At 35.9% G+C, this 26,824-nt stretch overlaps 1 protein-coding gene across 1 annotated transcript in view; it reads right to left on the minus strand.

The window, feature by feature from the left end:
• Positions 1-3,651: 3,651 nt before the first annotated feature.
• LOC145695179 (uncharacterized) overlaps positions 3,652-26,824 on the minus strand; it is a 96,221-nt gene continuing 73,048 nt past the window's right edge. Inside the window, exons 7-8 of the mRNA XM_081772144.1 lie at positions 18,347-18,561; positions 3,652-6,040 (exon numbers count right to left, since the gene is read on the minus strand). Of these exons, the coding sequence (XP_081628270.1) occupies positions 4,082-6,040; positions 18,347-18,561 (2,174 nt within the window). The 3' untranslated portion in view covers positions 3,652-4,081. The remainder of the gene's footprint in view (positions 6,041-18,346; positions 18,562-26,824) is intronic.

Raw genomic sequence — 26,824 nt, forward strand, 5'->3', positions numbered from 1 at the left:
AAGGAACTATTGTCAATGTTAACACCTACTAGTTACACATTTTAACTAGTAATAAAAAATGAGGGGGGTTTACTTTGGTGGTTATACTTTTTTATATGAACATGTCAGTCTGAAAGTTTCAGAGTTTAAAATATATCGATATAAAAACATAGAACTCCCTATAAAGTACATATGAAGTAAAATGTATGAAAATAATTATTTATATCAAGCAGTAATATCACGTAAGTAAAATAGCTTGCTGCGAAGACACAGTTTTCCACTTTACAATTTTTGGAAACATGTAAAGAACATTTGGAGTAAATGACTGGAAGCCTGCAGCGCTTGGACATTCCGCACAAATGGTGCATCGTATATTGTTAAACCAAAGTAATTTTAGACGTATGTTTAAAACAAGTAGTTATGACTATATTTACATGAAAAGATAAATGTAAAAAATAGAAAGCACGCAAATCACTAATAGCTATTTCTGTTTTAAATGTTTTTACATACCCTACATAAAGAGTGTATGTGTTTGACAATAAAAGGTACACGAAAGTATTCACAGTAAGAAGAATGTGTATTCTGAAAAACTGTGTCTTTACTTTATTGTTATCTGCTATGTATTTAAAGTTGCGTTTTGTTCGGCAAAAATGTTTATATTCTGAAGAATACAGATCTTAATTAATATACACTTCAGTTGTGGACATGGGTGCAATAGTGTTCTAACCAACAATAATTTAAAACTAAGAAACACAGCCTTCAAGTTTCCCAATCTCTTCTGAAAATTATTTTACAGAGCTTATATCAAGTAATTTAAAAAGTACTTAGCCTTTTGTTCACGAGATTGCGTTAATGTTCCAAATAGCAGGGCATATGAGTCGCAGCTGGTCATTTGACAGCAACAGTTGAAGCTAGCAGATGTGCAAAACGTAATGAAATTTTTAAAATCAGACTAAGATATTGTGCCGCCGTGAAGTTCAGTGAACTTTCTGCAAAACTGCGCTACATTTTACGATTTTATTTTGATAAAAACGCAAATGCTGAGCAGACCAATGAAAACATTTGTTCTCTTTATAGATAAGATATGTTACCGAAAGCAACAGACATAAGAAGGTTCAGTAGATTTCATTCTGGAAATATCGATGTTCAAGACGACTCTCGTACTGGGCGACCAATCACAGCACAAGTGGATGAGATTCTGGCAAAAGTCGAGCAACACCAGCATGTGAGCAACATCACCAAAAACCGAAACAGTGTTAAACCATTTGGGGAAAGCTGGCCACAAAAAGAAGCTCGAGTGTTAAACCATTTGGAGAAAACTGGCTACAAAAAGTTCGACATTTGGGTGCCACTTGACTGATTCAAAAACATTTACACTATCGAATTTCTATCTATTAAATCTCTAACCATTAACCTAACGAATTCGAGTTATTTCTGAAGCGGTTGCTCACAAGTGGATAACAATGTAAGAAAAAGACCGTGGTCGAAGCAGAAAGCAGCTCCAGTCTATGGCAAAATCACACCAACGCCCAGCAAGGATATCCTGTGCGTTTGGTGGGACTGGAAGAGAATCGTGCATCACGAGTTGCTCCCGCTGGACGGAACGATAGACTCGGACTTGCACTGTCAACAATTAGCGCGAGTGCACCTAGCAAGTCAAATGAAACGACCAGAACTGGTCAACAGGGAGTCATATACCACGCTGACTTAAGACCGCATACATCTTTATTGACCTGCCAGAAATTGCGAGCAATTTGTTGGAAGGTTTTAATGCATCCATCGTATAGCCTGGACATGGTATCGTCGAACTATTTTATTTGTTTCGGCCTTTGTAGAACTTCCTCAATGGTTTAGTTAGTATAAAAAGAGGTCTGTAGAAATTACGTGTTTTAATTTTTTGACCAGAAACCAACACTGAAGTTCTACAGTGACGGGATTAAAGTACTGATGGAAAAATGGCAGATCATCGAAGAAAGTGATTCATATGTAGTTCCATAATGTATCACAATAAATGCATTCTTAATTTTGACTACAAAAGGCTCAATACTTTTTACACAATCTGATATCTGGTAGCTAGTACAACGAAATTCTCAATTTGTATGCTGTATTGTGATTTGTACTAGTTGAAATGTATTTCGCAATTTGTTGTTGTTGTTATTATTATTATTATTATTATTATTATTATTATTATTATTATTATTATTATTTATGTTGTAGACTTAGAAATGTGGATGTTAGATCACTATGCATCCAGGTCCATAGTTGTCGACGCACTATCTGATTACCGACCTAAATTCGTTTCCAGCCTACAGCAGTTTATAGAAGTATTTTTCGTACACATACTGCAGACTTTTCATTAGGCCTCAGTAAAATCGAACATACTTAAAGTATTTCCTCAACTTACTGAAATAAGTTGCTATATCTCATATTACTGGTTGCATTTACCGAACCACGATTAAAAAAATCACTTTACAACTGAATTTAATGATTTGTAGTTTGATTCATTTTATACATTTCTGATGTATATCTTCCACTTTCACCCTACGAAAGGAGTTCGGAAAACAAATGCTAGTAACAATACTGAACATGTCGGACCCGGTTCTCAATCGGTGAGGAAGGGGTAGGATGTGAAGAATAGGTTAAGTACAAAATCACTAGTTTACCTTGGCTACGGATAATACTTCAAGCACAGCATTCACTGTACTTGACATTTAGTACAACGGTTTGCCTTCTTTTATTAACATTCAAGGTTTCTCCCACAACATACATACATAAACACGCATACACACATACACGGTTTTATACAAAACTTCGGGATAGCATATTTTATTATAGTAAGGCAAAAGAGTATCTTGCACTTTGCTAAGAGACGCTCACCTTTGGGATTAAAAACCGCGGTATACTGTGTTTAATACAAACTATTGAGTCTAGGGTAGCTAATATATCATGTGTTAACAAATTAATAAAGCCACTTAGATTCTCCACAGAATTTCTTCACTACAAGACTTAATATTTACGCCAGATCATATTTCTTCCTAAGTATGAAATATATCAGTTAACTTCCCTCGAGAAAACTTGAAAATGATTCTATTAAGGTACATATTATATTTTACCCATCTTTTATACTTCAAAGCTTCCAACTACTTGTGCAAGTACTTCTTTCCAATACAACCTGCTAATTAATAACGTACCACGAAGAAAGCAGATATAGAAATAAGGCCACACTGTGTTGTAACCTCATTCTTACGAAACAATCCATAACACATTGAAGCATTTGGTTATCGCATCATAGTAAAAACTTCAGAACATTTATACCCATTAAATCCATACATTCAATTTGATTATTGCTTGTTTCTCACGATAAATATTCACCCATTAACGTACGTATGACTGACGGTAGTATTGAATGTATGACTGAACCTCTTTATATATATTATGAAATTATTTTGTTTTCGTTTGTATGTATTTTATACGCTTAAATGGAAACTTCTCGGTCGTGATTAATTATTGTTTTCGTACAAAATCTCTTCTATATATTCTATAACTCTGCTCTGGACAGCCAACCTTTAAAATTAGTGCGTCTTATTTTATTTTCCCTATGTTTCATACTCAAAAATATATAGTACCCATGTTTATCTCATCTGCTCGTTGATATAGTACTATTTGAAATAATTACCTAGTAGCCTTTCTTTTATTTCCATGGAATGGTTTACAACAACGCACAAAAGAAATAGGAACAAAATATTAACAGATGATAAAATAATCATCATCATGCGAGGCTTACGTGGAATAATGTTAATTCCAACACGTTATTAAATAAAGCATTTGAGTAAACAATAAATAAAAACAATAGTCCCTATAATTTCTTGGTGCGCTTCTAATATCTCACATCTACTCTCGTGCTTTGGCTAATGTTGACAAGGCAGTCTAGATACAGAATTAGTACCAGATAATATTGCATTACCTTCTTCACAGCAATTAAGGATACCAATAACTAGCCAATCAAGCACAAAACTACAAAACATCGTAGTACTGATCGTTGCTACTTTTGCACAGTTCACAATATGTATTATATTTATACATACAAAACAAAAGTTCAGAACTACTGCCTCTCTGTATCTTCTTGTTCAGTTTTTGCAGTCTCACTAATCTGGCACGCTGCCATTGTACTTGGTAATGATTGCCATTGATTGTTCGTTAAAACACTAGATGAACTACCTTGATTGCCACTGGGAGCCTGCAAAGAATATCCGTATTTCTCCGTAAGACTCAGTAATGCGGAATTATCATATTCAATGCATTTGTCTTCCGCTATTGGTTCAAACGTGAAGTCACCATGGGTTCCCTGAGCGAAAAGGGAATTTCCAACAACGTCCGTCGGAAGAGGAGGTAAGATCTGTTGTTGCTGAGCAAGTTTATACGAGGCCTGTCGTAAAATATGTGTTCGATTAATTACCTGAGATAAAGGCGTGCCATCAGTCGACAAACTAGATTGCTGGAATGCTCCCTGTTTCTGAAGATAGCGCCTTTTTTGCTGAAGACGGTGTTGCATGAGTTGCTGCTGCAATGCCAGTGGTTTTACTATTCCTACATTTGCTGAATTTCCACCGCTGGCAACTCCCACACTTTCGTTTCCTTGTTGCACTGTTTTTCCTAAAAGAAGCAAAGGATCATCCGGGAAATTCATTTTCTTTGATAACAATTGGTCGTCTATAATGCCCGCATCCAAACGTTCCTGTTGATATTGAGTATGTTGGAGTTGTCTTTGCATAGCTTCGTCTTGAGGCAGGGAACGCTGATATAAATTTTGAAGAACCTGATGCTCCTGATGAACTAAATGAAGCTCCATCACTCCTTTTGCTTTCTCTGTTTTATATAATCTTTCGCTGAATGCTGCCTCTCCTCCTCCTTGAGCAACAAGACCATCAGAAGCCCTTCGCCCTTCTTTAAAGTCCACCGGAGATCTTGCTAGACTTCTATCATACAAGAGAGGGTTGTGCCTGAAGAAAGGTCTTGAAACATGCGAACTTGCATGAATTGCACTTGTGCTTATGACTCCTTTTTCTACAGGTTGTTGTTTGCTAGGGGTGGTGCATGAGGGAAGGCTGGATGCAAGCTCAGAATCTAACTGTGAATCAAAGCTACCTTCAAAGGTTGAGAAAGTACCTAAACCACTATCTAGGGTAAATCTTGCCGAAACCTCAGATGACGAAGTGGAGTCCATGTGGTTACTATAGGATTTGTTCATGCCAATAGAGGAACATGCATATGAAATTCGTTGCGAGAGTTTTGATTGCACTGACAAGGAATCAGAACCAGCTGAGTCCTCCATATCTGTCTCTACCCCTTCATCAGTGCTTGTGCTAGATAAGTATTGCAAAGTAGGTTCAGGTTTATTTGCTATCAGTCGACTTGTTGATATGGCATTACTTACTAGATATCCTTGGTTGCTCGAATGCTTTTTGCTTCCGTTACTTGCCTGTCCGCTAGAATTAAATATATCTACCATCACATTCTCAGCGCTAGTCGTACTTGTTGCAGCACCATGAGTTGGCCTGTCTCTGTGGGTTAAATTCTGTAAAAAGAAATTATCAGCTTGTAATCCTGTCATTGGATTAGTCCTAAAAGTAGTGTGCACATGAGATTTTGAACTTTCTGTAGGTAACAACTGATTGCTTGCAGTACTCCAAATTGGAGTTTCAATAGCGCTGGTAACTGGAGGAAATACATCGGTACTGCATAGCTGCTCTTCCACTATATCCTGTATGGTATGTTTATTCACGTCACCGCACTGCAAAACACATCTAGTAAAATCTCTGGCCGTAACAGGTACTGCGCTTGGAAGTCTACTATTGCATGCTTCCGATGAAGAATAAGTAACAGAAGATGAAACGGGTAGTAACTTTCTCATAGCCTGTTCAGCAATGGTGCTTGCTCGCCGCTTTCGTGCCTCCACTGCTTGCTTCTCGGGTAATGGCAAACTACTTCGATGTTGTCTCAGTCTCTCCAATAATAGAAAATAGATAGCCGCGTGGTGGTCATAGCTTTCATTGCGAAGGGACTGAAAAAAAAAAGAAAGAAAAAAATGAGAAAAATAGTATGTTTCATTTTCTGTGGCATATCACAAAAAATAAGAATTTGTTGCATGTCTTATATCTATAATTATTCAATTGTCACACTTTACAGAACACAATAATAATAATAATAATAATAACAAAATAAAATAAATAGATAACATTAATATATAGGTTTCGAGTTCCAATACAAATTTCGGGTGTATGTTTGTACTTAAACATATACACTGCAATATTATGTATCAAGTAATTAAACAGCAGGTTGTTGAAGTACAGCTTGATTTATTCTTGTTTACTTTTTCTCATTCATTACGCTCTTGGAACATTTTGCTCCGTTTATACGATTAATATTATATGCATTGCTATGTTCCATTATTGATATAGGACACTACTGCTTCTCTTCCCATTTTAAATATTAAACTCGTATTATTACCGTATTAAATATTAAACTCGTAGAAATTATCAAATGAGAAATATATATATTTTTAAGAAATTAACAGATTAAACATGAACACACAAAATCCTGTCAAGTATATCATGAACGCTAAACTCGTTGATCAAATTAAATATTCTGTATGAAAATAAGAGGCCAGAAAAAAAAATGTTAGGACTGATGCTTGACTCAGTTAAACATCCTTGTCGGTCATTGTCCTATGTGGCAGGAAGTTTGGTCATTTTTATTTATCACATCATGTCTATGAGAGACTACTGAAAATGTAGCCCAACCCAGAAGAAGTGGACGTAGACTGATGAAATTTTACAGTTATTGTATAATGTAAATACTCCCCTGAAGTTCAATACTTCCTTGTACGGTGCTCCAATTTTTGCAGACCAGTTGAAAATAATGTGAAGACTGCTCCTTGCACAGCTGTTCGGTAGCACTAATCTCGTCCTTATCAGATCCAAAATGGCGTCGTTTCAAGTGTTGTTTGAACTTGTGGCATAAGTAATAGTCTGACGGAGCTAGATCTAGGGAGTAAGGAGGATATCTTGACACTGAAACCCTAGATTATGCAATGTTACTTATGTCTGCAGTGCTTGATGGACAGGGGCACCGTCCTGAAGAAAAAGAATTTCTTTTTCCAATTTTCCGCGACATTGCACTTTCAATTTATCTTTGTTTTGTGAGTAATGCAGAGTAATGCTCTGCATTAAAAGTATCACCTTTCGGCAGTAATCTATGAGTACGAATCCATCCTTATTCCAGAAGAATATTGCAAAACGCTTTCTTAGCCAGCTTTTGTCTCTTGAACTTCTTGGGGCGAGGAGGACCTGAGTGCCGCCACTCCACTGACGTGTTGTTTCGTTTCAGGATAACAATGTTTCGTCCATAGTTACTATTCATGACAGAAATTGGTCGACATTGCAGTAAAAATGGGAGGTAACTTCCCTTGATTACCTCATTCTTTCACGCTATTGATCTGTTGACAGATTTTTGGGAACCCATTTTGCCGAGAGCTAGCGTATGCTAGTCATAAATTATGCTACCGATGTGTGATGAGATTCTGCAATTTTCATTACTGTCATGAATTTCATCTATGATTTCGGAGACAGTCGTTTTTGGTCCTCCTGCACGTGAAGTATCATCTGTTGAGAAATCACCATGTTTAAACAGTGGCACGTTCTTCACTATTGTATATGACGGAGGAGAGTCCCGTAGTGTTTCATTGTTTTCCTCATGAATTTGCTTCAGTGACTTTCCTTGGTGGAAGGAAATTTGATGATAGCTCTGATCTCGATTTTGTGAAATTCGATGGTTGGGCATACAAGAGCACCTCAGGGAGCTGAAAAAAACAATAAGAATTTTGTCTTTAATATGAAAATTTGCATTTGTACATCCAGAGGTATGTTCTTTAAAAGTGTAAAATTTCACTATTCTACCTGCATTTCTTCTGGGTTGGGCTACAAACTTTTCAGCAGCCCCTTGTAGGCACTGAATCCATCATGCGAAGCATGCCTGTTGTTTACATTAAATACGGTCAAGCCCTGTCATCCTAACAGTAATACATCTGAACAAGTTGCTATGAGGTTTCTATTTTAGGCTCAGAAACTAAACAGAGAAACAAACCAAACGAACCGCTTATTACTTTGTGAAGAACTCACTTCTACATTTATACAAATTTAAAGAAATTAAATTACTTATTGTATTCAACCGTAATCTGATCACTGTCGGTATTAATCTCTTAGTTGCCAGCATGATCATATAATCACAGCAAAAGATCAATATGCCAATACTTGACTCGCTTCCATGGTTTAAGGCATGTGACATATTATGAGATCAATTCCTTGAAATCTCGATTTTCTGTATGTCTGAACACTTGTAACGTCTCGTGCCAGTTTGTATTATTTTAACATTTTAAATCTGGAATCAGGATATAGCACATATTATTTTCTTTATCTCTTTCCTTGTACATGTGATGTAGTATTCAGGGATGTAGCTACCGGGATCATTTCCTCTTCCTTTCCCAAATATTTTAGCAGACTAGTTCTTTGACAATACTTATCTGTTTTATCTAATGATACACGCAAAAAAGCTATAAGTTTGAGATGTATTTCAAGAGCTAGAATTCGTTGTACTTATAACAAGACTATAGAACTATTACATGAGACAAAGTCCCCTTCCCCGTAACGAAAATTGTTGGTTACACTCGTGATAAATGTTATGTACTAAAGTTTCAAATCAGTGTTAACAATTCACAGTAGAAATGTTAGGTCATGTTTATTGTAAAAATAGTAACTGTATTGTGTGTGAATGTGCTGGAACTTTACGAGAAATTTTCTATAATTTCGTAGTTTCTTGATAGTAGGTCTTTTTGGAGGTTCTCATCAAGTACTATCTGTGGGAAGAACATTGAATTTCCAAAATAAAATTTGAATTTATGAGGAAGTGAGGATGTTAAGTATCGTTTCATGAACGGGAACTTATGGTACATGTAATAGAATATGGCTTACACTGCCCTATATACTGTATATATACAGTCATTCGGGAAATGGCTATTGATTTGATGTTGATGGCATATATCTGGTTACCTACAAAATTTTGAAGGTTATCAACGTGCTCAGAAAGCCAAGCACCACACAAATGTTAAAGTGGAAGTAAGGAAACATACAATGCTAAGAAATGATAATTATCATGTTTGCATATACGTCAGTAAAGGTATACAAGACAATATATATCGTGTAAGTAGTTGGTCCAATCAACACTTTGTTAGATGTTTCGAGTTGTATTAAGGCGGAATAATCAGCGTGAAGATTCAAATTATTATGTAATATTGATGTCTTGTGATGTATGCGTCGAGCTATGATTACAAATTACGATTTGTAGTAGTGTTAGAATTTTGAGTACTTAAAAAAAGGTGATGTTATCGTTAGCAACCATTAAGATAGGAAGATTTTACACCCAATGAGTATGCCTAGATAAGGAATATTAAAGCTAAAGTTTCCCTTCTACATATTACCTATAAATCGCTTGTATAACAATAATTGTATTTCATCACTCTTTATTATATCTTTATTTGTATTTGTGGGTAGAAGTACTTTTAAATTATGCCAAGCTGCTCTAGAAAGGAAGATGATGATTATGAAAAAAAGAAAAGATATAGATGTGATTTATTTTCTAGTTGTCATAGCAACGAAGAATATATATATATATATATATATATATATATATATATATATCTTGTGTACACTGCATGTACAGTTTTTGAAGAGTGTAAAGGTTTTTCAGTTGTACAGTTTTTGTGTCACATACTATAATAAAAGGTAATGTCATGACGCAGCGCGTAAAATGAATTTTGTTAAATCAGTAGCCTTAGTTATATATAAATATATGAACTGGTGATTTCGATATACGTTATATAAATTTGGGGTCCTCGCCGCAGGATCGTCGTTATACTTGTAATATCAATTAACAGACAAATTCTGACCAAAGCATATATTAACTAATAAATAATAGCGTTACAGTTTCGGCAAATTAACTTTGCCTTCATCAGACACATTATGAAATACACTTTCTAAGATTACAGCTTATATACTTCTTAAAATGAGAGATCATTCCATGAACCAATCATATTCGTCCTTTTCTTTAACAATTTTTAATTAATACATATGCAACTTTTAATGATCAACTTTCACTTAAGAGATAAATTTTTAATTGACACACCTGTGACATCTTAGAAATTGTATTTCATAATGTGTCTGATAAAGGCAAAGTTAATTTGCCGAAACTGTAACTCTATTATTTATTAGTTAATATATGCTTTGGCCAGAATTCGTCTGTTAATTTATACAAGAAGTTCCAAAGCTAGAATGAGTGTTATTGTAATATCAATTTTAAACTTAATATAATTGGCGCAGTTTGGAGACATTCCTATGCAAGGCAATAAATGTTACCCTCTGTACAAAACAACACAATTAGGCTACATTCATAATATTTAGAGCTACAAAAACGTGAGCTTGAAATAACATTACTAAAGAGAAAGGTTCTTCAACTACCGCTGCAATTAGAGCAAGTAATTCAAGCTTAAGTATATGTAACAGCCATGCAGGTTATTATCAGAAGGAAACTAGGAACAGATATCCAGCTAAGTTTCGATATTGTTACAAATCTATTCAAGTGACACAAGTACAGCAATCTGTGGTGTTAATGAGGAATCAGAAGTCTACATGAGTGTCAATATCATTAAACGAGAAGACGGCTTGGATGATGCTAAACTGAAGTGCCAGCATAATATACATCATACCATCAAGTGTGGCAAGTGCACTTACTGGCATTGGAATAAGCAGTATTGTCTTGCCTACCAAACAATTTGCTGGTCACGTGGATATGTTGCTCACTTAGCAGTTGCACGTAAACGAAACAACAGATATAGAAAAAAGAAATAAAGAATTCCAGAGACTATGAATTTCAACCTAGCACGGATAAACAACTGTAAGTCTACGTCACTAGTGAAATACAAGCCAAATATTGCAGAAAACTTAGAGCAAGAGTAGCAGTAATCAATCAGTTTCTAACTCAAATTTTCCGAAGACATTTATAAGAGCAGTTCATTCTTCTAATACTACGAAAATTTGTGACAGAGAATTTATTTGGAAGATTGTGTCTCACTGTGTCACTGTTGTAGATAGTACGATTGAGTTAGGTCAGGAAAAGAAAGTCAACATCGACAGGGAGCCATTAGTCACGGAGTGTTCAAACTTGCAAGGGAATGAAGTTACGAGTAAGAGATGTATGGGTGTAGGTTGCTATGAGTATTTACACCAGAGAATGCGTGATGAACATAAAGAGCATAATAAAGGTGTTAGTGTGATAGAAATAAGAGAATCAAATCATAACGAGAGAGAGATGTTTATTTAAGTAAAAAGTATATTAAAAAAAGTTATTAACGTTTTTGAAAATTAGATGTTAAGGGGTGATAAGCAACATATTTGTATATAGGCCAGAAATGGTATAAAAGATTATACATGTCGTGTAAGTAGATTGTCCAATCAACATTTTGTCAGATGTTTCGCGTTAAGCAGCGTTGATATTCATATTGGCAAGGGTAAGTCATGTCTTGCAATATTATGGTACACAACATACCTGTATTTATTACAGTACAGTGAAAGCACGTTAGCATTCAAAATATAGACCCTCGACCCTCATGTTGAATAGTCTGTAGTCACCCTCTTGCCAGTTTTTTGATTCCACATCGATACCACGTCTTGTCCTTAGAGGCAGAGAGTCAGTCACTGTTGTCTCCACCTCTTGCTGGTTGGTGAAGCATCGTGATTTCAGGAAGTGAGCCATGGACCGAACCAAGTAGTAATCCAAAGGGACCAGGTCAGTACTATATGCTTGATGCCATCAAGTTTCTGAATTTTTTAATTACATTTTTCAAGTGGAGTGTGGTTTTATGTTATCTTGTCGCACGAGAGCGCGCTTTCAATGTAGGATATTTTAAGTGTAGTGCAGGATACGTCCGTTCCAACTGATCGTAATAAAGGTCGGGGTTGATGATACGACCGTTAGAAACGAACTAATATGAATTATTTCCTCGTAATTCCACATACAGAGCATGATTTTTTATGCTCGAAACGACCCTGTCTGACGACTGGTTTTGGAAGTTGGTTTTTACTCAACTACTGTTTCTGCACATTCAGATTTCTGAAAAACGCCCACTTTTCGTTGTATGTGACAATCTGTTTTAGGAAATGCACATCACGCGGATTTTCCAGCATTTGTGGCACATATCCACTCCGTCCTAACCTAAGCTGAGGTCAACTTATGTAGAACAATGTTGCAGCTCCTGATGGTTTTCCTGAGTTCATGATGGTGACACAATGCACTGAGACATACTGAGTTGGTTTGATAATCGCCGTATGCTGATGGATGTATTTTCCCCAATGGCGTGTCGTATGACCCCAGAATCCGTTATCTGGGTGACAGGACCTGGGCTGATTTTCGACATTTTTACAACCTATACGCACCAACGAGTTGCTGTGCTGTGGTTGACTTTAACTTCCCTGTTCGCATGACAAATATTTTGGGTTTCTGCCGCAGCGTTATGCCCAAGTTCGAACTCGTACAGTAACAGTTCACGTATCAGATGTTGCTGAGCACTCATTATCAAAGCCACTAAAAAATAACTCGATATAATGACAAAGTGGCGGCCTCCGTGTTAAATAGTCCACTTGCCACAATGCCTCTTGGGCCAGTTTGACCTTCTACTTATTGTCGATCATGGTCTATATGGATGCCTGCTGTTTGGGTTGTGAAAATATTACAAGACTTATGACTTACCATTGTATAATATTGATGTTTGAGAGAAGTATGATGTATGGCTTCAGCTATTGATAGTCAATGATGAGTTGGAAAGAAGGTATTATATGGAAAATAATGCAGCGTAATGATTATATCAATCCAATGCTTAAAGAGGTTTTATCATTAGTAACAATTATTAAGATACATTAAGATTGTAGATTTTATCCGTATTGAGCACGTCTACATAAGGATGATTGAGTACGTCTAGATAAGGAGTATGCTTAGATAAGGATAATGATAAAGTTTCCTTACTATATATTACCTACAAACCGCTTGTGCTACCACTTTCAGACTTACAGATACAGTAATGAACAAAACAATTTGATCATATACAATTGATAGATATTCGGCTAAGAATAAAATGTCGATAATTATCAATAATGATGAATTATTGGTAAGTAATCAAGAAATCTATTTATTCCATAATCGGTCGATATCAGAAAGCGACAAGAGCAACTGAATGTCAATCAGCAGTTAAATGTATACGAGATGAATACCAAATGCAGCTAGACGAATACCCTGAACAACAGATCTGGGCGCTCTATTCCTCCGCAATCGTACCACCAACTTCACCAGAGGCTATATTGACTATTTAGCAAAGTACAACAGACCATAATACATGATAGTTCCATGTAAACGCAGGAAAGCCTCAAATTTATTTAAACCTTGGAATTTTTTACTAGTCTTTGAATTAGTATGACACGATAGTCATACCCTATTAACAACGAGGGTAATAATAGTACAGAAGAAAATTTTATTCTTAGTATTATTTGAGGCAAAAACAACGAAATGAATCTAATTTTGAATAATAAAAAGTTACAAAGGTTAATTGCGCATTCTTGCTGTTTTCTAGCTTTGAAACAGCTTAATTAAAACTCTACAAAATGATATCATAAAGGAGTAATATTTAAGGATTTTTTCTACCTTCTTGCGAAAGATCTTTAGAGAGCTCATTAAATTCGTTCCTAAGTAAAGTATTGTGAATAATGAACGTGCTCGCATATTCAAAAACATTTGCGTTATTAAAATTTCTGTTTGTAAGTTTAATTTTTATTCCTTCATTGCCGTAATCTATACCCTTGTCGGTAAACGATGATTTCTGACAGCTTTGCACAAGGCCACGGCGAGAGAGCAGAAGACAGCAAGTCAACCAACCTTAGGCTCAGAACATGTCGTGTCTCCATGATAACCACCGCACATTGCTAAACTTTCACTCACCCTCAACGAGGAAGCACCCGATTCTTCCCTTGCGCGAGAAGCACATGGCAACACCGCATTCCTCAGTCGTCCTTGCGAGCTGAGGTGTCAGAGATCATCGTTCGCCGACCAGGGTATAATAACGGTGTTTCCGGAAGACTAAACATGGTTTATCTATACTGATAGTAAAGAGTCAGGCAGGCAAAAGGATAATTAAATGAACACTCAGCACGCTTCACAACTTTCACCAAAAAACCTTGCATGTTTCAACTCACAATCTGGGCCATGCTTTAGAGACAGTTAAGGTCAAGGAATAAAAGAAGTATGCAGAATACAATAGAGGTGAAGGTTCTCCATGTTTGGGCTCAAGTCAATGTTGACATCATATTATATTAAAGCAAAATATAACGGTAGAATCATCACTTTACCTTCAACTTTTATTTATTAATTTATGCTAATGGTAACCTACATATAAGTTCGTACTTCCACCAAGAAAAAACAGAGCCATGTATACGATCTTTGATGGCATATTCAGTCTTCCTCTACACTATCACCACCCAAGGGTGTCGTCGAACTCCCAGCGATGAATCATTTTCGGGGTACCTTGATTGTAGAAGTAGCATTTTGGATGCCTAAGAAATGTTTCATCTCAGAAATCACATGTTCATTGTTCCGAAAATGCCCACTAAGAATCATAGACTTCATTTGGAAAGAAGGAAAGTTATTGAGTGCCAGAACAGAGAGTATGGGGGTCAGACAGCAATTCATAGAGCAAAGAGTTAGTATCATTGTCTCGCGAGAATTGGAGAGAGGTGCACCTTCCTCGATCCGGATTACTCTTCGCAGCATTAGTGAGGAGATCACAATAATTTTTCCGGCGATCGTCTGCCCTTTACGAGCACAATTTGTCATAGTAACAGAGTGAGTCTAGAAAACACTGAAAATCATCTTCCCACATGACTGAAACACTTTTACTCTCTTTGGGCACAGATAACATTCATCGTGATTCCATCGTGTCTTCATTTCTACTCGTAATGGTATGTGCTGTAGTGATAAATTACAAAGAAATTGTCCCTATCGACATGGTATAGTGTCAGTGTTTCCCGAAAACTGTCAGGTTTCTGCTCCTTTGAAACTCGTCGGTAAGACACTCATCTACAAATTATTGTGACGTGAGCGGACTCATAACTGATGATTTACATGATCTCATTTATAGTAATAGAGCAGTCTGCGAGTGTTAGGACCTCCAATTGGTGATAATGTTTGGTTCCTCAAAGAGTTCCTGGCCGGCTACTTTGCGGTTCCTTTCTACATTTGTTTATCCACATTTGCTGTCTTGCTTATTTTACCACTGTCTCATATCTTGATACGCTCTTTTTATATACCTCGATCATCTTAGCATAAATATCCTTGGCGTTAATCGCCATCAAGCACAGGAAAACGAATCACCGAACAAACTACTACTTGCTGCATGGGTGAAGAATTTGTTCATCAAGCGGTACTACCAAATTACTTTTATCACGTATGGAAGTCGAAAAGACATATTTCACGGATTAGTGAAGTCTAGTGCTCGACTCTTTTATTTGAGGCCATGGTACGAACTTTATGCCCACTCCTCACACTTCTTATTACCTTCTATTTTTGATTTTTAACTGCCTTTGAAAGATGGCTCATGTTACGTTTGTGGCGAAATTTTATGAAGGCATTGAAGAGAGTTCACAGTTACACATAGCTTGTATTGGGAAAACTCCAGCTGTTCATACGGTTTACGATTTCTTTTCCAAAGTTTGAAGACACATTGCAAAGTAAATACATAAAAAATGGAGAAGCCTAGTGGGGTAATTTGATAACATTATAACATATTTGATTTAAGAAACTGGACATATTATTCCTGTGTAACTAAATAGAATGATATATCACGAAGTGGTAGTGTTAGGTTTTTTGATTATACGACAAGACAAAAGGCCAGATTATTCTAGCAAATTATTAAGATATAACGAAATAGCACGAACAGACAATAGAAGATGAAAAGGATACTTACGAAAGTTGAAGCCACGCAAGTAACTTATTTTTATAAACTTTTCTAACTTACTTGACTAACTTACTTAATTTTTCTTAATTTCATTTATCTGTTACTACCATCAAAATAAAATTTGAAATTCCTTAATCAGGAATCACCAGTAACATATTTTTATTAATTTTCCTTAGTTTTATTTCTTTCTTATTACAATCAAAATACTTAAGAATTTGAAGTTTCTTAATCAGCAATTGCTTATCTTCAGATTACAAACAAGAAGAATAGCAAATGAAAAATAAAGGATCCAATAATCGGATAATCTAGAATACGATCTAGGGTATTTAGTGGTTCTTTTCTTCATAAACGATAAAAAGAAAAACTATATCCTCTATATATTTGTGTATGCAAAATCTTCCTCATCCTTTATGACGAAGATATGATGAAAGAGACGCTATGATTACAGTTTTTGTCTTTCTTAGAGAGAGAGGAGTGGAAAATGAACATTTAGAACTGCATGGTAAAAGTTGTTTCAATCCAGACGATACTGTTTGATTATGTTGACTATTAGCTGCTCAATGTTTCCAACTATTGTGGTTAAATATATATATCTTGTCTAAATTATCTTGGTTTAGATATAACTCCATGAAAACTGAGTCAAAAACTGCTATGTGTTAGGATTCCAACTTAATATATATTGAATTATTTTGCTTTCGCAATGGATACTTCCATTTCCCCACTTTTAGTACGCAGTTCTCGAAAATTTCATTAGCAAACTTTTTAACTGCTAACAAACTTAATATAATATTGCATATTACTGTTACATGGATGACACAATGCTACTGTATACAAATAAAGAACTCCATTTTCTGTTCCCCTTAAAAGGTGAAGTTACTTAACATGATCAACCCTAGATTAAAATTTACCACTGAACACGATTGACTGCAAGACTATACGAGACAGAATCCGGAATACTTAAAGTGGGAATTCGGTTGTTGGTTCAATTGGAATTCAGCGTTCCTTTCAGCACCGAAGCTACGTAAGAGTGGACCTACCAATCAATGTGAAATCATCAAATGGAACCCAAGTCTCCCGTACCAAAGACGCGTACAGTCACGAAAAAAAGTATTCTTAAGTTGACAAAATTTCTTTTCCTAATAACTCAAGAATAAATTAATCTATTAGAGTACCGATTTTAAAAGTTATCAAATTATAACTATTTCAAAGATAACGACAAAAAGATCCAGATTAATTCATTTGTTTCCGAGTTAATGAGAAAAAGAAAATTTTTCAACTGAAGAATACTTTCTTTTCCGTATGTACACTAATCATATAGTTACAAGGGAGCTCGAACTATTACTCAGATTTCTATCCAAGTGAAGCACCTACTCCAAGAATAGAAAAGAAATTTCTAAAGGCTAAAGAGACTAATAATTATTTATGACTGAGATTATTGCTGAAATGTGAATGTGGGAGGAAACGGGAAAACCAGAGAAACCCATGACATGATGTTATTCACCACAAACTAGCGTGGCCGGGAACAGAACCAGGAACTCTTCACAACAGAAGTGAGCCACACCAGGAATTGAAACAGGAACTACACGCATATAGTGAAAACAATGTTCTATTATATTTTTGAATTTATACCCCTATAAAACGAACAATACATTCACTATCCGAATTCAGTAAAAGACCATCGAAAGAGAGAAATATACCCGTTTTGCCTTGGCTCATTTTCCGACAACGAGGGGAAATATTTTTTTCCCCACGGGACTATTAAACCTTCCTCCGATCAGAATGATTTATAATTATAAATTGAATATTTGTGTACCTATGTCAAACATCGGATATATATATATACGTATATTTTCGGTCATATATATGAACTTTACAACAAACTTTTCATTAATACACGAAAAAAGTATAAAATTGAACTTAGACACGAAAATCTAGATTGAGTATGGATATCATTTTTTAATAACTACAATTTACACATAAAAGTAAACACAACAGTTGAAAACACTGAATGTCTAACTGTAAACTTCTTCGAACAGTGCTAATCTGGATTACAATAGTTTTACACTAATGTATGAAATTATCATGGCTCACTTCTCTCTCCAAAATCTTACCACAAAACCTCATCAGTATCAGTGCTAATGATTTTTAGCTGCCCAAACATTGCAGAAATTACATTTGCTATCATACAGAGGATATAGTACGGTTAGACCTTTATTCTTTTAGTAAGATAAATATTTAATATTTTAAAGGATTTTAAAATACCTCACGAGTTTTCGCCGAATCAATGCCCAAACTCTGCATCAAGCGAAGAATTTGTTCGTTGGGTTCTGATTTTGTGGCACCAAGATCAGGCACTGTGGAAGGAAGAAGACGAGGCGGTCCTTCATCTAACATCCAGCGGTGACGTTTTATTTGATCCACTGAATACCGTTTCGAAGGATCTAACACCAACATTTTGCGGATCAGTGATTCACAACCTGAAATATTTTAAAGTACCTCTTTGAAATTTTTTAACTTCCACCGTAACCAGGCTAGGAAGTTATTATGAATGGACTCAATAGTATTTACAAAATGTGTGGTTTCATTGTTCCGAGTCACCGCACCTTATTCCAAATGAAAACACACATTACACATGTACAGAAATTTGCAAGTATTAATACTTGAGAACTTACGGCAAAACCACTTTATTAGCATTGCTAAATTTTTTCTAGCCTTAGATAGCCTATAAATGCTTTTGAAATAATAATTTGTTATATTATTTCTAGACCTTTAACGTAAGTTCCAAATTCAAATTCAATTTCCTGATAACCTATTATATATTTATAAGACAAAAAGATTAGTTTCTCTGAAAATTTATTCCTCTGATTAGTTTCTTTGATTGTAACTTGAGTTTTAACAATATTCTAAGGTTGGAAATTATTCTCTGACCATTTAGTTAATATATAAATGTTTTCATGAAACATAACTTAATCTTGAACAGTATTAATTTCATCAAAGATTTCAATGTCATCAGCATACATAAAATATTTATAGGTTAACTTATCAAGTAAATCATTTATATAAGATAAAAACAGCAAACAGGACCCAGGTTAGAACTCTATGATATTCCAGATGTTATGTTATAAATAGAGGAAGTACAGTCATTAGACCTGACTAAATGATACGAATCTAGCCATTTTATACGTAAATATGAATCTAGCCATTTTATTATTTGATTTGACAATTTGTACTAGTACAGCTTACTTATTAATAAATGATGAAGTGGTTTATCAAACACTTTTGCAAAATCAAAGTAAATAACACCAGTTTGACTACCAGAGCGAATAACAGAAAAGAGACTGCATGAAACTTGCCAAGTTTATGATAACTGATTTACCATTCCTAAACCCATGTTGATTAAATCCAACTGATCACAGTCAACGCTATACAAGTACAGTAATTGCATATTATCTTTTCAAAAACTTAAGAAATAACATTCATTATAGAAATAGTCATATAATCATTTATATTAGCACCTTAGTCTTGTGTACTAGGTGTTATGGCTACTCGCTTCCAAGCAACAGAATATATATATATTCATATATTCATCTAAGCTCCAACTAAACAAGAATGCTAACACTGGTGAAATTATTTCAGTCACTCCTTTTATAATGAAAACAGGTATTCCATCTATACCAGATGTAGATTTAACTATTAAGATTTCTTAGATTCTCTTACATTTTAAATTGTAATCAGAGGTAGTTTCCTCTCACAGAAGATCTCTGATGTCAAATAATTATTTGTATTACTAAAAGTTGTAAATGTCTGATAAACTGATGTAAAGTACACAGCAAATAAGTTTGCCAATGGCCTACAATCAGTAATCAAGGAATTATTTTTAACAATTCCAGGTGAAACTTCGTTATTATTGTTAGATATATATATCCACAATTTCTCAGGATTACTATTTAATTGATTTTCTATTTTGCTATGATAAATACGCTTGTCATCTGTAAGTTGAATCTTAAAGGTTTTAAGATAACTGACAAATAATAAATAATCTTCGTAACTGTACGTAATTTTGTATCTTTTATGAGCGAAATCTTAGCTTTCTGTAAAGATGGATATGAGTATCATTGTCATCTCCATGTCCATGAGCATCATCGTCATGTCCACCGGAAATTCAAAGTCATCTTTCTTCAGAATGGGTTTGTGTGTTCATATTAGCTCACTGGTAGAGCGCGGGATTCTCGATCCTCAGATCTTGAGTTAAAATTCTGCAGACTTCTTTATTCGTAGAATTGCACAAAAGTATAATACAAATAGTAGTTGCTACGAGAAAAATTTTCAGAAGTAGCCTGAAACGGACTATTTTAGGAGTTGGGGTCGGGACATTAATATCGTGTCCAAGACCCTTCTACATTTATTCCATGTTCCATTCTTCTAGAAATGGAATCCATTATTAGATGGTCAAGAAATCTATCTCCTTCCCCAACCTCCAGCCATGCCTCGGAAACAAGACCCCACAGGTCATCCCGAGTTCTTAGTGGATTTCCCTCAGGACAACTGTCCCTTACAATACTCTACACCTCTGTCTAAATATTATTTTCCATGGGATTGAGGTCTGCTTCATAAGGCGACCAGTCTATTAAATCAATTCCAGATTGCCCTGCGAACCATTCCTGAACCACACGGGAAGTATATATTGTGGATTGGTCTTATTGAAACAGAATTACACCATGCGGCTAAACTACTCGTACTGATGCCACGATGATGATGTTCATAATGTGTAAGTGCTCAGCACTGTCTAGGTGTTCTTCAATTCTGTGAAACTACCCTGCATCTCGACTGGAAATCCAACACCAACGTGAAATAGATACACGATTCCTCGATTGCAAGCAGTCATATATCCATGGTATATCGGGTGCCTCTTGCACGATACACGAAACCGTGGCCCTTATTCGGTGTTGTGAACATGGATTCACCTGAGGAAACTACGTTTTCCCAGTTACGATCCACATTCACATGTGGAAATGTGAGACGGTAAATTTTGTGTTTGTCTGAGTTTTTCCTTCACAGTAGCAACACGGCTACATAATGTAGCATGACGAAGCCTTCGGAGCGCTAGTTTGCGTACTACCAGGAAAGTGGAAAGCTTCCTTTAGCTGTCTAGACGTCCTTGGTGGGTCTAATAATATATATATTTATAATATTTTATATATATTTAATATATATATTAAAATATCAAACCGTACTATCTTGACCCTGTGGTCTAGGACTAATATCTCGGAACTGGCATTACCCGCTGCCCGTCATCTTGAGTGACGTTTTCTAGAATGACACCTTAACTATACACATAGCACAGAAGATTCTAGGAATATCCCGTTTAGATCCAGCGTTGAATATCCGAGATGTTTTGCGCCACCCCTAACGCACTTACTTTTGGTTTCAGATTCACAAAGTAATCCTGAGGGAAATCATCGCAAATTGTAAGAGGTAACTATTGAAAGCAGTATCCTCGAAAGAGTACAATCATCAAGAGATTTCTGCTAGATTGTGCCAATAGACTCGAAGAACTATTTGCATAGTAGAAAAGGTAACTACATCACAAGAATTCCCAACGGTGTGCTCGTGTTAGATCAGCAGACTACTAACAATTTCATTAGATTCGTCGCTTTGATCAGCCATCCAGATTCACTAGTGTGCAGCGGCACTCCGGTTCATTACTGAAATAAGTGCATTTCTAGGTGTAAGAGAAATAGCCGATTATCCATCACAGACGCTTGCAAATTGAATTAGACAGCGAAACAACTCAATGCGTACCACAGAAATTTATTGTGCGAATAATGAGATGACTGTTCTGTAGAGAGGAAGTTTTGAGCTAAATTTGGAACCATCAATTTAACGTAGACAACGAAAACACTTGTGTCCCTACCGCATATTGAACGCGACACCCTTTGGAAAATGACTAATGAGGAACAATACAGCTGGTCTCTTCTTTGTTTTGGTTAGTGTGAGACATGACTGTCTCACTATCTTAATTTATGATTCCATTTTTAATATAATCACTCTGAAACTAGCAGGTCCTTTCCGTTTGTTCACTTTTTTGCATTTTGAGAATTTACCCATGAGCCAGACCCCTAAAATCTGGACAACGATACCATTTGGGAGGGCAAAATCCCCAATACTTCCTAAGCAGATACGTGGTCCAGTATGTCAAAAGTGCTTGGTGGACTTTCGACCGGCACAGCTTTATGCCAAATATGACATCATCAATATGGCCGCCTACTGATTTTACCATACCAATTTTAAACGAATATAATTGCATTATCGTTCAAGAAAGAACTTAATTCTTGCTTTATTGTCGAGAATATACTCCAAGCCTACATTTCAACACCGAAACTTTTCTAACCGTTGCTGCCATTTTGAAATCTAGAACCTGAAAGTGGAGACATGTCATGGTCACACATTTAATCGCAACTTTTAAAGGTGAATAACTATGAAACAGCTATATTTACACAAAAACACCATGCAATAAGTACAGTTGTGCATTTTCAGAGCTTTCGAACGACACCTGAATCATAACTGTATCTTTACAAATAACGGAAATAAAATTTATTTTATGCATTGCTAGAGGAAAGTTTCTAAGAATTTAAATATCAGAAATACTACGTTGTCAACATATGGCTCTGACTTTATTATACGATATGAATGAAACCTTGTGATATTGATTTCGGCTGAAATACGTAGCACTGACTATGTAGTTATCATTTATTGCATTCCTAGATTTACAATTGCAATCTGCCGTAAAACATTAACAGCAAAATAAGCAAAGATGCATACACAGTAAAATTTAATAAGCGAGTATGAATAGATTATGTAAACGTAAATGACGTAATTACTTATATATTGAAGGTACAAAATATTATTTCCGGGGCAGTATTGAACAGTATTTATATTTTATATTGTGAAGCATCTATGTAGTAATAGTGATGTAACTGTAAGATGACTGTAAACTATTAATTTAATTTGTTAAATTCCATTTCATTATTTTTACGATTATCTTCGACAGTATCATAAACTCTTTAAAATCCAACGGAATAAAAAACCTTTTATTAATGTTGTACATTTCGAGACAGTTTCTGTAATCATGTATTTGTTAATTCTCGCTTTTAAAATTGTTAATAAACACAACTAATTTCCTTCTTGATTTTCCGCATAGTTAATATTTCACCGTTCTCTAAATGCCAAACTCAAGACTTTACAGGCAAACAAAACCACGGAGGACATATTGACAAGGGGTATTCGCCATGAAATTTAGGAAGATGCAGGATCATCGGAGGTAAGTATACCGCACCATTGGAGGACGACCGACTCCATGTCCCAAAAATACCATTCTGTTGGTTTATCGCCGCAAACACATTTGAGTTGAGTTGATTTTAGTTTAGCGTCCCTTTCAGCAGCGAGGCTATATGAGACGTGGACCTACTGATTAACGTGGAATCCGAACCACATGAGCTCCCGCCGGGAATCGAACCCGGGTCTCCCACGGCAAACACATTTGAGTTCAACATCTAAGTAGTGGCATGAAGGTGAAGAAATACATCGTAGAAGGCACATCGCCAAGAAAGAACTCGACGCCCCTAGCAGATCAACAAAATAGAAATCCAGATATTGATTAATTCCAGCATTTCCAGAATTCCTCCAGAAAAAGACATTCATCGTTCCAGATAACCAAAACGACGCCAGTCTCGTTCAAATATCAGGCTAGTGCTCATCCTTTATCTTTTAATCACAACCTATCTCTCTCTCTCACCTATTTCCCCAACTAATCATTTTCAAAATTAAAATATTTAAATTTTATTTAAATTCAACCATAATTTCGCAGTTACGTACCGTATTGTGCATCAGTTTCATCCCCAATTGATACATTAATTTAATAAATATTTTAAAAATTATTCTAAGCTACAACTATCGGCCCAACCTTAAATAGGACCGGAGACTTTCGCTTTGGGGGAGTTGGTTGCAGCGAGTGTGGAAGTGGTTGTTGGAGTTGGATTGCGAGCTGGAGGATGGCTGTTGCATCTGGCCAGTGGACGAGAGTCTGATTCACAAGAGGGAACTTCGACAACGGTTCGAGACCAGCTGACGATTAGAGCCTTTGAGAGAGTAAGGAGCCGAGCCTTTGGATACCGGTCTTGATCATCAAGGAGTGACAGCTTTGCACCCAGACGTCGTAATGAAGGTATTCCCATCACTTTCCTAATCTTCTTCTCAAACCCGTCTCTCATTTCTAGAAAATCATCTTGCTAATTCCTTACTGTATAACCATGCTTTTTTCTCAGAGGACAGCCGTTCGATGCTAGTACCTGTCATCTAGAGCTAGATTCCCCACTTATTTCTTCTGACGGCTAGTGGTGTAGGAGGCGTTTTTTTTTTTTTTTTCAATTTTTCCTCCCTCTTACACACCCTTTAAAAATTAAAAACATTTAAATTTTATTTAAATTCAACCATAATTTCGCAGTTAAGTACCGTAATGTGCATCAGTTTCATCCCCAATTGTTACATTCATTTAAGAAACATTTTAAAAATTATTCTAAGCTACAATTAATGGCACAGCACCGGCACAATATGAATAAATATAAACTCTACAACTCTGTCACACACGTAAACTCATCAATATATAGGCTTAATTACACTGACAAAGTACATAAACGTTTCATTTCAAGTCGTGTGTTATATTGTAAGGTATACATACTATTTTAAAACTATTTTTCTATATTTTGTCATAAGCTTGTTTATTTATTACTCTTACACACATACTACTTTGTATGATGATACACGCACTAAACCCAAAATATTTTTACAATGTGAAATAAAAATTTAACAGTATTGAAATAGTCTTTAAAGTATACGGTAAAACTTTCTGTATTTAATTTACCATGCATTGTATTATTTGAACGTAACTATACTTGGTTTCACACTCTATTTTACAGGTTATTCTATCGATACGTATGCTACTGTACGAAATTTTATCTACACTTTATTTTTATTTTATTTTTTTCATTCATTTGGATTGCCTCTAAGTGAACCATGTATACACTTTAATGCACCTTTCTGTCATGTTACATGTCTTCATCACTGTCCTCATCTGTGTTTTCCTGAATGCAAAGATGATCATCTTCTAATATGTTACAACATGTCTGAAATTTACAGGCAGGTGTGCATTTCAGGTTGTTGCTAATACAATGACAACTAGTAGGTCTACACTCTTCGGTACATTTGCACACCTGAAACTCAAAAATTGCATCTGGAGCTGTAGGACCTTTCATCTATTCAATCTGTAGCTGGTCATCTTCGAATAGCCATCCGTGGCTATCTGATCTGGAAATGTTGGGATACTTTTCGAGGCTTGTCTTCCAGATAGCTGCCTGATAATTAGCTCTTTTAGTGTGAAGGTACAGTGTATCCGCACAAGGTAGCAACTGCCCAGATTCAATATCACCTTTCTTCAGCCTGGACAATTGACGGAGCTCATTGACGTTGGTGATAGATGGATTCGGTGTATATACCCTAAATGTTTGCACATGTAAATGTATTATGTAAATCCCTGTAGCTTCTGACAATTCTGATGTAAGATGCCATTTTTCCCCACGAGCTACAGTTGCTTTTTGGAGTTCATTATCAGTATTTATAAATTTAAGGCCTCAAATCTTCCCACGAGCACTAAATGTACGCACTGAATCACAACCAGTGAATGAATGGAAACCAACAAGACTTCTGCATTTATCTTTTCCCAATGAGGAGGCAACCCGTTTCACATCAATGTAATTTTCTGTTTTTAGTGCCACACTTTATGAATACATTACCAGTATGTTCACTGAAGAGAAGGTTGAGAACAAGAACAGCGTTGTCATCAGAAACAATGATTACAAATGGATGATCGACACTTGCGTGTTTTGCATGCAGAAGCATTCGGGTGTCAGCTTCTTCCTGATACGTCTGAAGATCTTCGCAAGTCATACTTTCTTTACAAGTTAGTCTTATGCATTCGTCTTTCAATGCGACATAAAACTATTTATCAAGTTTCTGGAGATATGTAGGAGATTTCCAGTTTTTAACAGGTTGACTGCCATGAGCACCATATATGATCCTTATGCTCGATATCACAAATTACTAACCTATTCAGGTTCTTGAGCTCATTGTCACAAATTATTGAGACCATGAGCACGACATATGGTGCTCGGCTCCCATTGGTACATTTTCGGGAGAAGCAAAATATCGCGACAAAAATGTGACATGACTATCCATAACTGAGCCAAAGGTAAGAAGAAATTTATGGCCTCCTGGGAGCAGTACCCTCAAATCACCTTGGCAGTCAACCTGTTAACAAGAAGCTCGATAAGTGCTGTTTTACTTGCAGAACAAGCAAGTAATCTTTTCTCCTGTTTGATTTTTTGATTAGACATTATGTTTTTGTACAGCAAACTAGATGAACCCTCAATTAATCCTCTGCATTCGTTATGGATTTATAATCGCGTACATCGAATACAACGTCAATCCTGTCGCTGTCTGATTCAGCTAGTAAGGCTGCTGCAAATATGCTGCTTGGTACCTCTTCGAAAGTCTTCTGCTCTCCGTTTATCCTGTGAACAAGACACATCCCATCAATTATACAGGCTGACGGTTTCAGTATGTTTTCTGCTGCGGACTCTTTTTTCTCAAGATACCTGTGAAGAGTGGCCTTGTTTGTTTTCTTCA

This window comes from Thermobia domestica, chromosome 9, assembly GCF_964235325.1.
Source record: "Thermobia domestica chromosome 9, izTheDome1.hap1.1, whole genome shotgun sequence".
NCBI classification, from domain to species: Eukaryota; Metazoa; Arthropoda; class Insecta; order Zygentoma; family Lepismatidae; genus Thermobia; species Thermobia domestica.